The 13412-nt window shown below is 42.9% G+C and overlaps 1 protein-coding gene across 3 annotated transcripts; it reads right to left on the minus strand.

The window, feature by feature from the left end:
* Positions 1 to 907: 907 nt before the first annotated feature.
* Positions 908 to 12655, minus strand: Mettl21c (methyltransferase 21C, AARS1 lysine). Of its 3 annotated transcripts, none has more exons than XM_017596347.3 (5): positions 10421 to 10776; positions 9612 to 9702; positions 6041 to 6192; positions 2575 to 2692; positions 908 to 2169 (listed from the first exon to the last, which is right to left on the minus strand). In XM_017596347.3, exons 2-5 carry the CDS (start codon positions 9691 to 9693, stop codon positions 1775 to 1777), a joined length of 747 nt encoding a protein of 248 aa, XP_017451836.1. In that variant the 5' UTR covers positions 9694 to 9702; positions 10421 to 10776; the 3' UTR covers positions 908 to 1774.
* Positions 12656 to 13412: the final 757 nt, after the last annotated feature.

Here is a 13412-nt window from a genome sequence, read left to right on the forward strand (position 1 = left end):
CATTACCCATTGATAAAACTTGGAGAAATTGATCTTTGGAATGCCTTCTAATGTAGGAACTTGCTTTGTCATCCCATTTACTTACTGTCTTTAGTTTTTCTCAATAATACTGTAAAATTGGGTAGGATTCTAGCATATCTGTTAGTAGATCATCCTAAGTATTTGGCACTGCTGTTGTAAGTGAAGTTGTAGTTCCTGAGATCTATGGCTAGAATATATAATGCACTTTGCATTCTGACATTTATCTTCTTGGCTAAACTATTAGAAATCTTAAAAGTCCTACTGCAGATGACTTACACATCTATGGGCTGTTAGGGTGCCCTGAAAGCCACATCAGCTACAGTCTGCTTTTACGAGCAAAACCACATTAATTTTTATAAATGATGGTAAAGCAAAAAAAAAAAAAAAAAGTTAGGTGCTATTGTTCTATGGAAGTAGTATGTAGAATACTAAACCAAAAGTATTATCTGATTCTGACCCAACACCATTACATCAGGCATTTATATTATGTTTTTAGTTGTGTTTAAAGTTTTCTTTGCCACAGAAGCTAAAATCTATACAGTGTGTGTGTGTGTGTGTGTGTGTGTGTGTGTGTATACATACCCACAATACATATAAGTATATACGAAATAATGGTAGTCAGAATTGAATATCTACCGTTTTGAGACACGTCTCTGAACTTGATGTTAAGTAAGATAGGCCTAGCTGTCCACCAAGCACCAGGAATTCTCCTGTCTCTACCTTCCCAGCCCTGGGATTTCATGAATGTGCTGCTGTGCTCAGCTCTGTGTGTGTGTGTGTGTGTGTGTGTGTGTGTGTGTGTGTGTGTGTGTGTGTGTGTGTGCGCGCGCATGCGCACCTGTGTGTTGTGTGTGTGTGTGTGTGTGTGTGTGTGTGTGTGTGTGTGTGTGCGCGCGCATGCGCACCTGTGATGTTCAGAATCCAGATCCCTCAGAGCTTTAAAGAGTTGTTTGCTAAACACCAACTTTTTCTGTAGGTGTTGGGATCTGAACTCTAGCCACCATGACTGCATACCGTTGAACTTATCTGCTAAACCATCTTGCCGACGCCTCAAAGGAGGTTCTTTTTTTTCTTTTTTTGAAAGATTTTATTTTATGTATATGAGTTACACCGTTGCTGTCTTCAGACACACTAGAAGAGGGCATTGGATTCTATTACAGATGGTTGTGAGCCACCATGTGGTTGCTAGGAATTGAACTCAGGACCTCTGGAAGAGCAGTCAGTGCTCTAAACCACTGAGCCATTTCTCCAGCCCCTCAAAGGGGAGGTTCTTAAGACATATGTTTTCTCATTCCATCAATTTCCACATTTTCCATCTTTAGTCAGTATTACCCTCTCCCTGCTATAATCCATATATATGCTCTAGCTACAGTGAGGCGGTCACTGTGGCACATGACCGTGATCAGGCAGGTGCATATCTATTTCAAAGCTTCCATGGGTTACACAGTGAGTCCACAATTATGACAAGCATATTGGCACATGTAAAATCCAGGTACTAGAGCACAAACAGGAACCCACTTGTTCATTTACTTCTTTGTGTAAGCTCTTATTTAATACATTTAATACACTGGGAACTCAGCAAGTCTACTTTCATGTGTCTGTTTCCTTTCTTTAGATACTTAGGTTGACCACATATTCTTACCATCTTAGAAAGTTGTATATTGAATGCATTTATTCTAGCCTTACCAGTATGGTATAGTATACCTTTTAACAGCTTCACAAGACACTGATGGTTTGAGAGGCTCTTTACATTTCAGTCCCATTTTAATATTCCTTTAAAGAGCTTGACTGATGACTCTGAATGTTCAGCCAAGAGAGTGGTATCAAAAGCTTGCTTGAACTTATCTAAAAATTCATAATCAGTACTAAATCTGAATTTGTTTGCCCAAAGCACCACAGTGCCTGGCTGGGAAAGGTACACCATGGTAGCAAGCAGCTTATCCAGGAAGTAGTGGTGGTAGACAACATCAGAAGCCAGGACATAGTCATAATAAAAGGATGACTTAGGGAATTTCTGGTCCAGGTCTTCCCCCCATACCAGTTCTTTCACTTCAGGTAGATGGGCTGTGCATTCTAGTGTGTTTTTTGAAATATTGTATTGAAGATTTCCTAGAACATCAGGCAGGTCTGTTGCTGTGACTTGAGCTCCTATGAGAAAAAGAAATGGTAATGCTGCCTCAAGATACGGGCAGCCACAGTTTACTAAGAGATAGACAAGAAACATCGCCTTACTACCCCATGGTATATAGGCTGAGAAAACTGATGCATTTTAAACTAGGCAGCTTCCTCCTATAGCACCCCAACTCATGAATGTCAGAGAGATTCAGTTTCATATCTTTAGACTCTCAATTTCCATGCATGAAAACTAGGTAAATTAAAGTACTTGAAGACTAATGTCTCCAAGACTATTTAAATAACTAATGATGCTTGTCAAGTGACATTTAAAGGCAATTCAATAAAATTGTGGCCAAGCCACACCCTGCCGGTAGTAAGAAATCAAAATTGTCACGGAAGAGATTTTTTTTTTTAAATGAGAACAAGAAAAAAACAAACCTAAAAGACTGGACACAATGGAAACAAGGCCTGGTCCAGCACCAATTTCAAGTATTTTAGCATCTTCGAGATTTAATTCTTCTGTATGGTCTTCTAAATATTGGCACAAAGCTGTAGCCTAAAAGACATTAACAACAATTTGTCTCTTTGAAGTTTGATCACTAGAAGCCAGGAGCAAACCATTGTTGCTTATAGTTGAATATCAAAGCATAACCGTACGTATTTCTAGTGTTGTAAGTGTCCTATGGGGGCCATGGGACCAGTATAACCAGATACAGTGGTCAGTATGGGGGCCATGGGACCAGTATAACCAGATACAGTGGTCAGTATGGGGGCCATGGGACGAGTATAACCAGATACAGTGGTCAGTATGGGGGCCATGGGACCAGTATAACCAGATACAGTGGTCAGTATGGGGGCCATGGGACCAGTATAACCAGATACAGTGGTCAGACCCGTAAGCACCAGGAACTTGAGTGGGCCTGAGCTACTGTGCAGTTCTTCCCCCTGGTCCAAAAACGAACAAAACAGAAAGGAAAACTTACTCTAATACCCATCTCTGCCACGAATAATTCTACCTAAAGACCTAGAGAATTAGTTCTACTCTTAAGTCAGAAATGTGCACTGAAAAATAGCAAATCCTACCAGCTTTTTCATGTTGGGTGCTTCATATAAGTTATATAAATTTGAACACCTTGCTCCCAGCTCTATGAAAGATTAATTAGGTTTGTTACATTGGACAACTGACCAGTTTGGGTTCCACCCTCACTTCCTCTCTCCCCTTCCTCCTCTTGGGTGAAAAACATTGTCAAAAAGTACTTCTCAAAGTGTTCAGAGTTTGTTAAAGGTCCAGATCCTTAGCTTTTGTGGTCTACATGTCTAGATCAGCCCTGATGAACCAATCTGTACTTCTATAATGATATATGCCATTTCATTGATTCATGGGCATAGTGGTACACACCTTTATTTCCAGCACTCGGAAAGGGAAGGGGATCCCTGGGAGTTCACAGTCAACTTCAGCTACATAGGTGAGCCCCAGGACAGCTGGGACCTTGCTGCCAAAACAGAATTTGGTGGGGGAGGGAGTTGAAGGGGACACACACATATACATGTGCAAATGAAATATCCGCAATGCCCTGGGAAATACTATAAAGTATTCACAAAAGAGTAACAAACCCACGTATACACAGACTAGGGTTCCAGTGAAGGCATGGAGATGAAAAGCAGTTGAGCTCCCTAATTTGTACTCCATTTTTTATTTGGGCTAGGCAGGAAGTTACTGGCCAGGGAATTCCTGAACTTTCACCATTGCAGGTCATAGGGTGTGGTAGTTTGTATGCTTGGCCCAGAGAGTGGCACTATTAGAAGGTGTGGCCTTGTTGGAGGGTGTGTATCACTGTGGGGTGGGCTCCGAGACCCTCCTCCTAGCTGCCTGAGGATGTTCAGTCTGTTCTGGCTTTGTTCCTGTGAAGATGTAGAACTCAGTTCTTCCTACACCATGCCTGCCTGGATGCTGTGATGCTGCCATGCTCCTTCCTTGATGATAATGGACTGAACTTCTGAACCTGTAAACCAGCCCCAATTAAATGTTGTCCTTTATAAAACTTACATTGGTCATGGTGTCTGTTCACAGCAATAAGACCCTAACTAAGACATAGGGTGGATAGCACAAAAAACCTACCCCTTTGCATCCTGTGTTCTTGTTGAAGGATATTCAAGGGCAATAGCTATGCTGTCAAGGTACTGTAGTGATGTGTAAGACATGTGAACCGGTTACAAATTACTGTGCTTTATGTAGCATAAATGAGGCATATAGGTGGGAGTGGGCAGACTAAAGGTCAGTTGGAAGTCAGTACTGCCTTCCTGATGCAGGGAGAGGTGAGCCAACTGAGTAAAGCTGCATGTGGACTGCCAGGTGAGAGTAGCAGATGTCAGACAGCACAGAGCAAGGGAGGGGGTTTTGGTTGGCAAAGAGAAAGTTCTTTGTGGGTCTTCAATATTGAGTGTCACCTACAGTGTTCCAGATAGCATACTCTGTGCAATCCTGTGAAGATGACTTAGGCCAGCCTCCCTCAGCTCTGAGAACACCCTGTCCTCCAATATTGAAGTATCATCCAGAGTATCATTTTGACATCTCAGCACCTACTCTACCCACGGACAGCTGCACCAGAAATCATACATTTTTTTTTTTTTTTGTGCAACTGTCTGAAACAAATCCTAAGACAGGCCCATTTGGTGCAGGACAATCTGAGGCCTTAATTTTTGTAATGTCTTACCATCACTGTAGTTACATGTTTACCTGGTGTAACAGGAGGTTTGGTGTTTTCAAACTTCTGGTTAGGTGAAAGACCATTGCTGGAAGGAAATCATACCTGTGTATAAATTACTAAAAGAGCTCCCAGACCTAAAGCCCTGGCTCCTTTTCTCTCATCTATTACCAGTCTGCAAGACCACCCGGAGAGTCCAATGGGACCCTCTTCATGACTATTCAGTGTTCCACAGTGCCACCATCATGGCTTTCTAGTTTAGAGTCCCTTCACCATGTATATGTATCAGACAGTTTTTAAGAAACAGTCACCTTTCCCCACCCAGTCATCAATCAAAATATTTAAATATCTTAATATCGCTCCCAAACATCTGTGAATTTCTGTTCTGGACTCTTTCTGATGTGGACAGCCTTGCATTGGAGAAATTGGTAATACTGGGCCTCAGACCACTCAAGAGTTGAGGTTTACCAAATCTAAGAACCTTACTGAGTCCTGATATTCTCAGCTGTGAGGTAGGAATAATGTTGTTCCAATCACTACAGCTATTGTGGGCCTCATTAATCTTCATAATCATGTCAGCAACTAATTGTTAGCAGTAGTTCCCATTTTAAATATGGACACAAGATAATGGACAGTGACTGTCCATGATCATACAACCTGAAAATAGAGAATTTTGTCTGTTTCAGTACCATCCTTACAATCATGGAAAGCAAGAGGTAAAGAAATGACTCCTGAATGTTTCTTCTGAAGTATGTACCATTTACCATGTGAAAGAGTCTGAAATTATTGAATGCCTGAGAATGAGGGGAGCTCAAAAGTGCCTATTGGGAATTCTAAATTAAATTTTAACTTTTCTCATATAGTAGTTGTGTCAGTTTTACATCCCATTTTCAATATACTCTACTTATATCAATTGAAATATTTCACTGAATATTGATTAGGGTAGGGGTGTGTGTGGTGGATCACTTGTCTATCATGAGAAGGAAGGAAAAGGATGGTCAAGTAGCAAGAGGAGGAAGGTAGAGGAATGGGAGAGGATTTTACTTCAAAGCCAGTGCTCAAATCCCTGGGATAACAGGCAGTTATTCATTAGTTGCAAAAGCACACAAGTAAGAGGGCACATGGCCAGTTGCAGGCAACACGGATGTACAAAAAGTTTTATCTCCAGAAAGCTGGACCACAAATGTAGCAATTCTCACCCCTGGCCACACCACTGTGCCATAGTTCTCAATGGATTCTTGAATGATGATCTTCTTGCCTGCGAAGTGATAATGCTCTTGTGTGTAGCTGGCATAGTCTGTAGGAACAAATTTCTGGATGCTATGAAGAGATGATTCTATCATGTCAGACTCTGTGAAGTAGAAAAATCATATGGGCCTCAATAAGATGATAATAGATGAAACTTTCTCTAACAGGAGGGCAACCATAAATAGCTATGACTGTACATAGAACACAAAACTGAATTACATAGGATGATAGGGACACGGAATTCACATGTGACAAAATGACAAAGTATGCCCCTGGTCTTTCCATAGGAGAGGACAGAATAGGCAAAGTTCCATCCCCACTTTCTTGCCACCAAGAGAAAGTAATGTTATCTGGTTATCTGTACAGTGGTAACAACGTGTGAGCTTTCTGAACACTGAGGAGCTAGATAAACATGCATGTGGCTATTTTTGGATCTTGGGGTGAGATGGTATTCCCACATGTTGGCAGGAACATGTTCTCTTAAATCCACAACTAACCCTCAGAAGGTATAAGCTACCCAAAGTCGAGCCAGCTTTCCAAGCACAGGGAGGCGATTAACCAAACTCCAGATATTAAATTACAACTGCTTTAAATACTCATTGAGCCCCGTAAGCTACAATAGCAGCTCTCACATGTCATAACATGGGAAGAGAGCACCTGACAGGACTGGTATCATGCAGTCACAAATCCTCATAGGTTTTCCAATATTTCAGCGGATCCCTGAGGTGAAATGTCAGGAGGAAGGGTGAGGATGCTGAGCACATAGTCTACTGTTGGCTAAGGACTAAGGGGGCACCAACAATGGGGACTCTATCTAGGAGCAGAGGGGTCATGCGTGGCCCTTGTCTTTGTATCCTGGGATATGACTAGATTTTGACAGGAGTAGAATCTGGTCTCTAGAAAAGAGATGGGAGAGCAATCAATGAACATTTGATGTCTTTCAGAACAACCACTCAAGGTGGACAGAGGAGAGTTTGTTAAGGTGGACAAAGGACAAGGTGGACAGAGGAGAGTTTGTTAAGGACTACACAGCTGCAGCGTCCTTCAGGGAGGCCTACAGGGGCTTCAGGTGACACTGACTGTTGCACTGGATTTGAAAATAAACTGGGGCTCATAGTTTACGTGTCTATATATGTTTTCATTTTTATTCCCTAAAAGTTTGTTGCATTTTAAGGTGGTATCAGGGTAGGACATATTAGGAACAGGTTTTTACCAATAGTAAGGGTGATTGAGTCATTTATAGATTAATCTATGTTCCTTTGATGGTGTGGTTATTAACAGGCAATTCTGATTTACACCACTCAAAAAAGAGAAACTCCTGTACTGATCCAACAGCTAAGTTTCAATAAGTGTGAAGGAACGTGCTCATCTAGGGCTAGCGCAGACCGTGGGCCACTCTTCACTGTAAAGCTGCAGGGCACAGACCCACAGCCTTCACAGTGACCTGACAGATAAGCCCCATCGTTATGAATGATTGATGAGGTCCTAGAACCATGAGGCTGTGAGCTGATACTGAATCTAGTTCAGCAGATAGAAAGCCAAGGAACACAGTGGAGAATGTTTTACTCCCAGGGTTCTACAAGGAAGAAGAGACACTGATTGACAAGTATTTACAAGGACCCTGTATGAACATACCCACCATGAGTAGTGTGTGTTCTAGCAACAGAGAAAATGGAAGTAACATGAAAAGCATATGTCACAGTGAGATGTGTGAGACAACTAAGGGTGAGATTTGAGTAGTTTTAAAGTGTATTTTCATGTCTGTGGGTATTTGGCCTCCAAGTGTCTGTGTGCCATGTGGGTACAGTGCTTGGTGCGGTGTCTGCAGAGGCCATAAGATATGAGATCTGGAACTGGCATTAAGATGGCTACGAGCCACCTGTGGGTACTAGGACTCAAACCTGGATCCTCTGGAAGAGTAGCCAGTGCTCTTAACCATTGAGCAGTCTGTACGGCCTAAGATTTCGAGTGGGTGTAGTTAACTTTGGTCTTTAATCTAACTGTTAGTTACATAACATCAAATGTTTCTCGGCCACAAGTAACAACCAGATCCAAAGTTCATGGAATTCATGGCCATCAGTGATTCCTACCCACGCCATCAGGTTCCTCTAACCTACCACACCCGGTGTGTATCCTTTTCTCCCAAGGACCACTGTTGTGGCAACAATTTTTCTCTCAGTGCTACAGATAAGTTGGTGGGCTGATTTTGTAAGTAGACAAGTATTAAGTTTGGCGGTTATACTATCCCTATCAGTAGTATTCACTGTTATTTATTTATTTACTTTGCGATATGTAAAACGAGTGAGTCCTGCTTTCTTGATTCCCCTTTCTTAGCCGCTCCTGTCCTGGGGACACTGGTGTGCACCACTGGCTCTTGCTTCAGTCAATCAACATTAAAAACGGATTGCTGCAAGCTTTTCTCTGAGCTCTACACACATACTGTGGCATGCACATACTTGCACACACATAGTTAAAAATGTATTAAATGAACAAGGGTCGTAGGCTCTGCGAACCAAAGCCCAAGGTTCAAACCAAGGCAGAGGCCAACGCTCCAGCTAAGGCCCAGGCTTCAGCTCCAGCGCAGGCTCCCAAAGGTGCCCAGGCCCTTGTGAAGGCCCCATAGAAAAGGCTCCTGCCAGTGTGTGTGAAGACAGATGGACGGCTGTGACACATCTACCCACACACTGTGTGCAGATGACCAGGGTCCTGTGCTGTTTTTACAAATAAACTTGAGACCAGAAAAAAAATGAAAACTGCCATTGGATGCCTGAGATAGTCCAGCAGTTGAAGGTGCCTGCTTCCAAGCCTGAGGACCTACACATATCCCAGACCCTCGTAGGAGAAGGAGAGAACTGACTCTGGCAAGTTATCTCCTGCCTTCCACATGTGTGCCAGGACATGCATAACAAATCGTAAATAAATGTAATAAGATTTTAAACACAAGCATATAAATAATTTTATGTAAGACCCTCTGAAGGACTATAAAGAGAAAATTATCTGTATTATACTTTAAATAGTTTCACTTATTAGTAGCAAATAGATCAGAATTCTAGAAAATTTCAGAATTTTATGAAAACAATATGGAAAAAATAAGTTTACATCCTCTTTGGCAGAGGTGAAACTTTGACTACTGTAAATGCTTGTTTTAAGTGGTTCTCACGTTCTCATCCTTGGTTATGTCTAATTTGCTTCGGAATCCATACCTAGACAGAATTCTAAGCTTGCACATGACTCTAAGAGGAAATACCTCCAACAGGGGACCACTGTTGGAAAAAGATGCCAGGAATATATCTGAGCAAGAAGCAAAAACAAATCTAACTTCCCTTTTGGTGGTTTTAAAAGTTGTTTCAAACGTTTAGCACTCTTAGACCTGCACGTGTGATAAAATGTCGTGGAAGTGATAACATTGAAAACTAGAAGGTAATTGGTTTTTGTTTCCTGCTATTCTCTGTTACAGTTTTAAAAAGTCCTAGAGTTTAAAAGAAACACATCTTGAGACTGAGAAATGCTGTAAGGGCTTACCTACTGAGGGTCCTGCAAAAACATCCTCCTGTGGAGTCCCCAAGCGTAGGGGCTGCTGGGCCGTGTGGAGATGCTGATCCATAGCTAGACCCTGTTGGGAGGGAAAAGGCATGGCAGACTCAGCCTGCAAGGTTCCCAGGAGTACTGCTTACCACTTCATCGTTTGCTGAGGCAAAAACAAGCAAAACCTCTGCTCATCAGAGCTTCCTTGGGGTCATTAAGGCAGGCACACAAGGAGCTGGCTTGACAGAGTAAGATGCAGCCCCTATGATCAAGAAGAATGCAGTCCAGAGAGGTACACCTGGGAGCATATGCTGCTGTTCCTTGTCACGGTCTAGGACTGTGGAGCTCACCATTAAGTTCTGGACAGTTATTTCAAGTAACTTCCGGAAGACAATTTCAGTGAAGAAAGCCTGTCCAACATTGGGTGCCACTGGGGACACTTGTGGATTGCGGTTTAATGAACCATGGATAAGAAACCCAGATCAGACTCTGAGACTGTGTTGGAACAGAGCTCTAGCTAGGACACTGATCTGGCTCCTACTTTCAGTACTTGGAGTCTCCTTAATCCCCTCACTCACAAAGAAGAAGAGTGATTTGTAACGAGAATTGGCCAGAGACCACTGATAGGCACAAAAGCCACAGAACTGTTGGACCTGAGAGATTCAGAGCACTTGGTATTTGCTGAGTATAAAAGCAGATACTGCCATATGAAGGTTAGTGAGATAAAATAGAAACAGAACCAGCAGGAGTGTGTATCCACTCGATGTCTTCAAAATCACAATAACTCCCATCACTATCCTACTTACCTAGGAGGCTCAGGCAAATAATTCAAAAGTTCAAGGGCAGCCCTGGCAATAGAAGAGGTCACGTCTCAAAATTAAAGCAGAGTGGTAGCTGAGTTGTAGACCACTTGACTTGCACCAAGCTAATGTTCAGTCAACAGTTAAGAGGAGGGCCAGGCACAGGAAGCTCAAGAAGAAGGATGACCAAAATGCGGTTGCTCCCACTCCTTAAAAGGGGAAAAAATCCATAGGAGGGGATACAGAAGCAAAGTTTAGAGCAGCGACTCAAGGAACAGCCATTCAGAGCCTGCCCCACATGTGGCCTATATATACAGCCACCAAAACTAGATAAGATTGATGAAGCTAAAAAAATGCATGCTGAAAGGGACCGGATATAGATCTCTCCTGAGAGACACATCCAGAGCATGTCCAATGCAGAGGTCAATGTTAGCAGCAAACCACTGAACTGAGAACAGGACCCCTTGGGGGGAATTAGAGGAAGTATTGAAAGAGTTGAAGGAGCTTGCAACCCCATAAAAACAACAATGCCAACAACTAGAGCTTCCAGGGACTAAACCATTATCCAAAGTCTATACATGGACTGACCCAGGACTCCAACTGCATATGTAGCAGAGAATAGCCTTGTTGGGGCACCAGTGGAAGGGGAAGCCCTTGATCCTGCCAAGGTTGGACCCCCAGGGCCGGGGAATATGGGGGGGCAGTAAGGTGAATGAGTAGGGGGAATACCTGTATGGGGAATGGGGTGGGGAAGGGGGCTTATGGACAGAAAACCTGGAAAGGGAATAACGTTTGAAATGTAAGTAAAGAAATAATATCTAATAAAAAAAAAAAGGAGGGTCAGGGAAGAGAATCCCAACTAAAGATGGTCAGTGACAGAAGCAGGAGTCGTAAGTGGACATAGAGCTGCAATGCACACTTTGCCCGGGGCTGCCTATTTCACCATTTCTTAAATGACTCCTAGTACTTAGTGTATATTAAGTTCACACTGTACATTGACAGCTTCAATCTTTCTAACAAGTTTTTGTAGATTTTGTCATCTGCGTTTACTGCCCCGTTCTGTTTCAGCTACTGAGGGCAGGCACCCCAGCCAAAAGCAGAATCTTCTCAAATCCACTCGGGCCTGTGAATGAGCAGTGAATGCCATGGACACCCCCGCCAGGAAGCGTTTGTACCTCCACCTCTGCAGAGTCCCTATGTGTGTCAAACGAGATTGCGGTGGATGTGATGTGGCTGCCACGTCCCTGGCATCCTGGTGAAGGGAGTGTCTAAGACACTGGACTGCAGTGGACGGGTGTGAATGTGTGTAGTCAGCTCAAGCCCTCAAGCCCTCAAGTAAATGCCTCAGTTCTCCAGTTTACCAAACTTCTCACGAGTGTTCCACTCATGTGCCTCACAGGAGCATCTTTCCTCCTGCAGACACTTTCTTACCTTAGCTTTTACTTTTTCAGCCTTTCAGTGACCTGGGAAGTTAATGATTCTACCTTTAAAACGCAATTATTGTGGGGTGCAGACACGATCCTTGACGAGAAGCTGGGTTAGAATGTTGGGCCTCCTAGGCAGAATCTGCCTAGAAAATGCAGTTAATTGTGACACCTATCACATGAGGATTGAGAGCTATAATCGAACAAAGCCTCCACGCATGCAGTCCCCCACTGCTCTTACCACCTCCAGGGCAACAGACTGGACATTCAGTATGACTACTTCCAGGGCCATGGAGTGGACATACTGTATAACCGCCTCCAGGGTACAGAATAAGCATGCACTATAACCCTGTAATAAAGTGCCTGTCTGACACCATGGGATGCCACTAATGTAATCTAAGACACTTTTATTTCACATGCAAGGGAGGGAGAGCATGTTTCAGATAAGGAATGGTGAGAGTTCTTGAGAAATCAAATGACCCTCCCACCACTGTTGTTGATGTAATTTTTCCCCAAAGACAACTTGTGTATTGAAAAATCAATCTAGTACAATTACTGTTATCACTTTAGAGTCTTACATTACTTTAACATATATTAGTATTTACTATTAAAGAATTAAATATTTCTTAAAGCAACTCCTGGTTATTGCCTTTAAACCCCTCAAAACCTTTTCAAACTATCAGTTTAAACATGTCTTTACCTTATGAAGCAGAGATCGAAGTTTGTGTAGCCTCAAGTCCCCAGTGTTTTTTTATATAGGTCTGCACTTGAAATGATAAGCTCTTTATGACCAAAAGCCAGCCAGTTGGAGTTCAAGTTATTTATGGTAGCATTACCCAGAGTTCTCAGACACATACTAGACTGACACCTCAATCTCAACCTCTCCCTCCCTCCCTCCCTCCCTCTCTCCCTCCCTCCCTCCCTCCCTGCTTCCCTTTCTCCCTCCCCATCTCTCCTGCCACATCCAGCACACATGGAGCACTTGCAACCTGAAATGGAATGTCCCCCAATGATCTGTAATGTCTAAATAGAGACTAGCTCTATTTACTGGTACCCTGTGGCTGGAGCCAGGGTTAAATGGAAATTTCAGTTTCAGTTCTAGAAAGAAATGGGAGGTCAGTTGGGGAGGGAATGAATGGGATCAAAGTGTAACACATACGTATGAAAAATCCCATAAAGAAACCCAGAACTTTGTAACTAACCTAAAAGAAATTTAATTAAAAATAAACAGGAAGTATAATTTGGGTGGTTGGGGATTCACACAGACCTGCAAACACTCCTGTGGTTCAAGAGGCATGCCTGCCTGGGCCACTGCCCAAGATGCTGAGCCAAGAACAACAGGCACCACTACCCGATAGAAGAAAGTGGTTTCCAGGAAGAAAGAGCATCTGCCCATAAGAAGGGATGAAAGTTGAAGCTTTAAACCTGTATGCAGGCTGTTTGAAGTAGGGTCAGAGGGAAGAGAACTTTAGAAAGACTCCTCCTGGAAAAAGGTATGGAGAGACGCTCAGGGAAAGTCTCGGGGAGGAAGCTTCGTAATTCTTAAAATAGAATCCAGGTCATGAAAAGTGAAG

The sequence above is a fragment of the Rattus norvegicus genome, chromosome 9, assembly GCF_036323735.1.
Source record: "Rattus norvegicus strain BN/NHsdMcwi chromosome 9, GRCr8, whole genome shotgun sequence".
In the NCBI taxonomy this organism is placed as follows: Eukaryota; Metazoa; Chordata; class Mammalia; order Rodentia; family Muridae; genus Rattus; species Rattus norvegicus.

Coding starts and splice junctions, on each gene's coding strand:
- Mettl21c (XM_017596347.3), bottom strand. CDS start 9,693: ATGGATCAGCATCTCCACACGGCCCAGCAGCCCCTACGCTTGGGGACT. Junction 6,193..9,611: donor TTTTGCAGGACCCTCAGTAG/GTAAGCCCTTAC, acceptor TCTACTTCACAG/AGTCTGACATGATAGAATCA. Junction 2,170..2,574: donor CATTGTGTCCAGTCTTTTAG/GTTTGTTTTTTT, acceptor TTTTTCTCATAG/GAGCTCAAGTCACAGCAACA.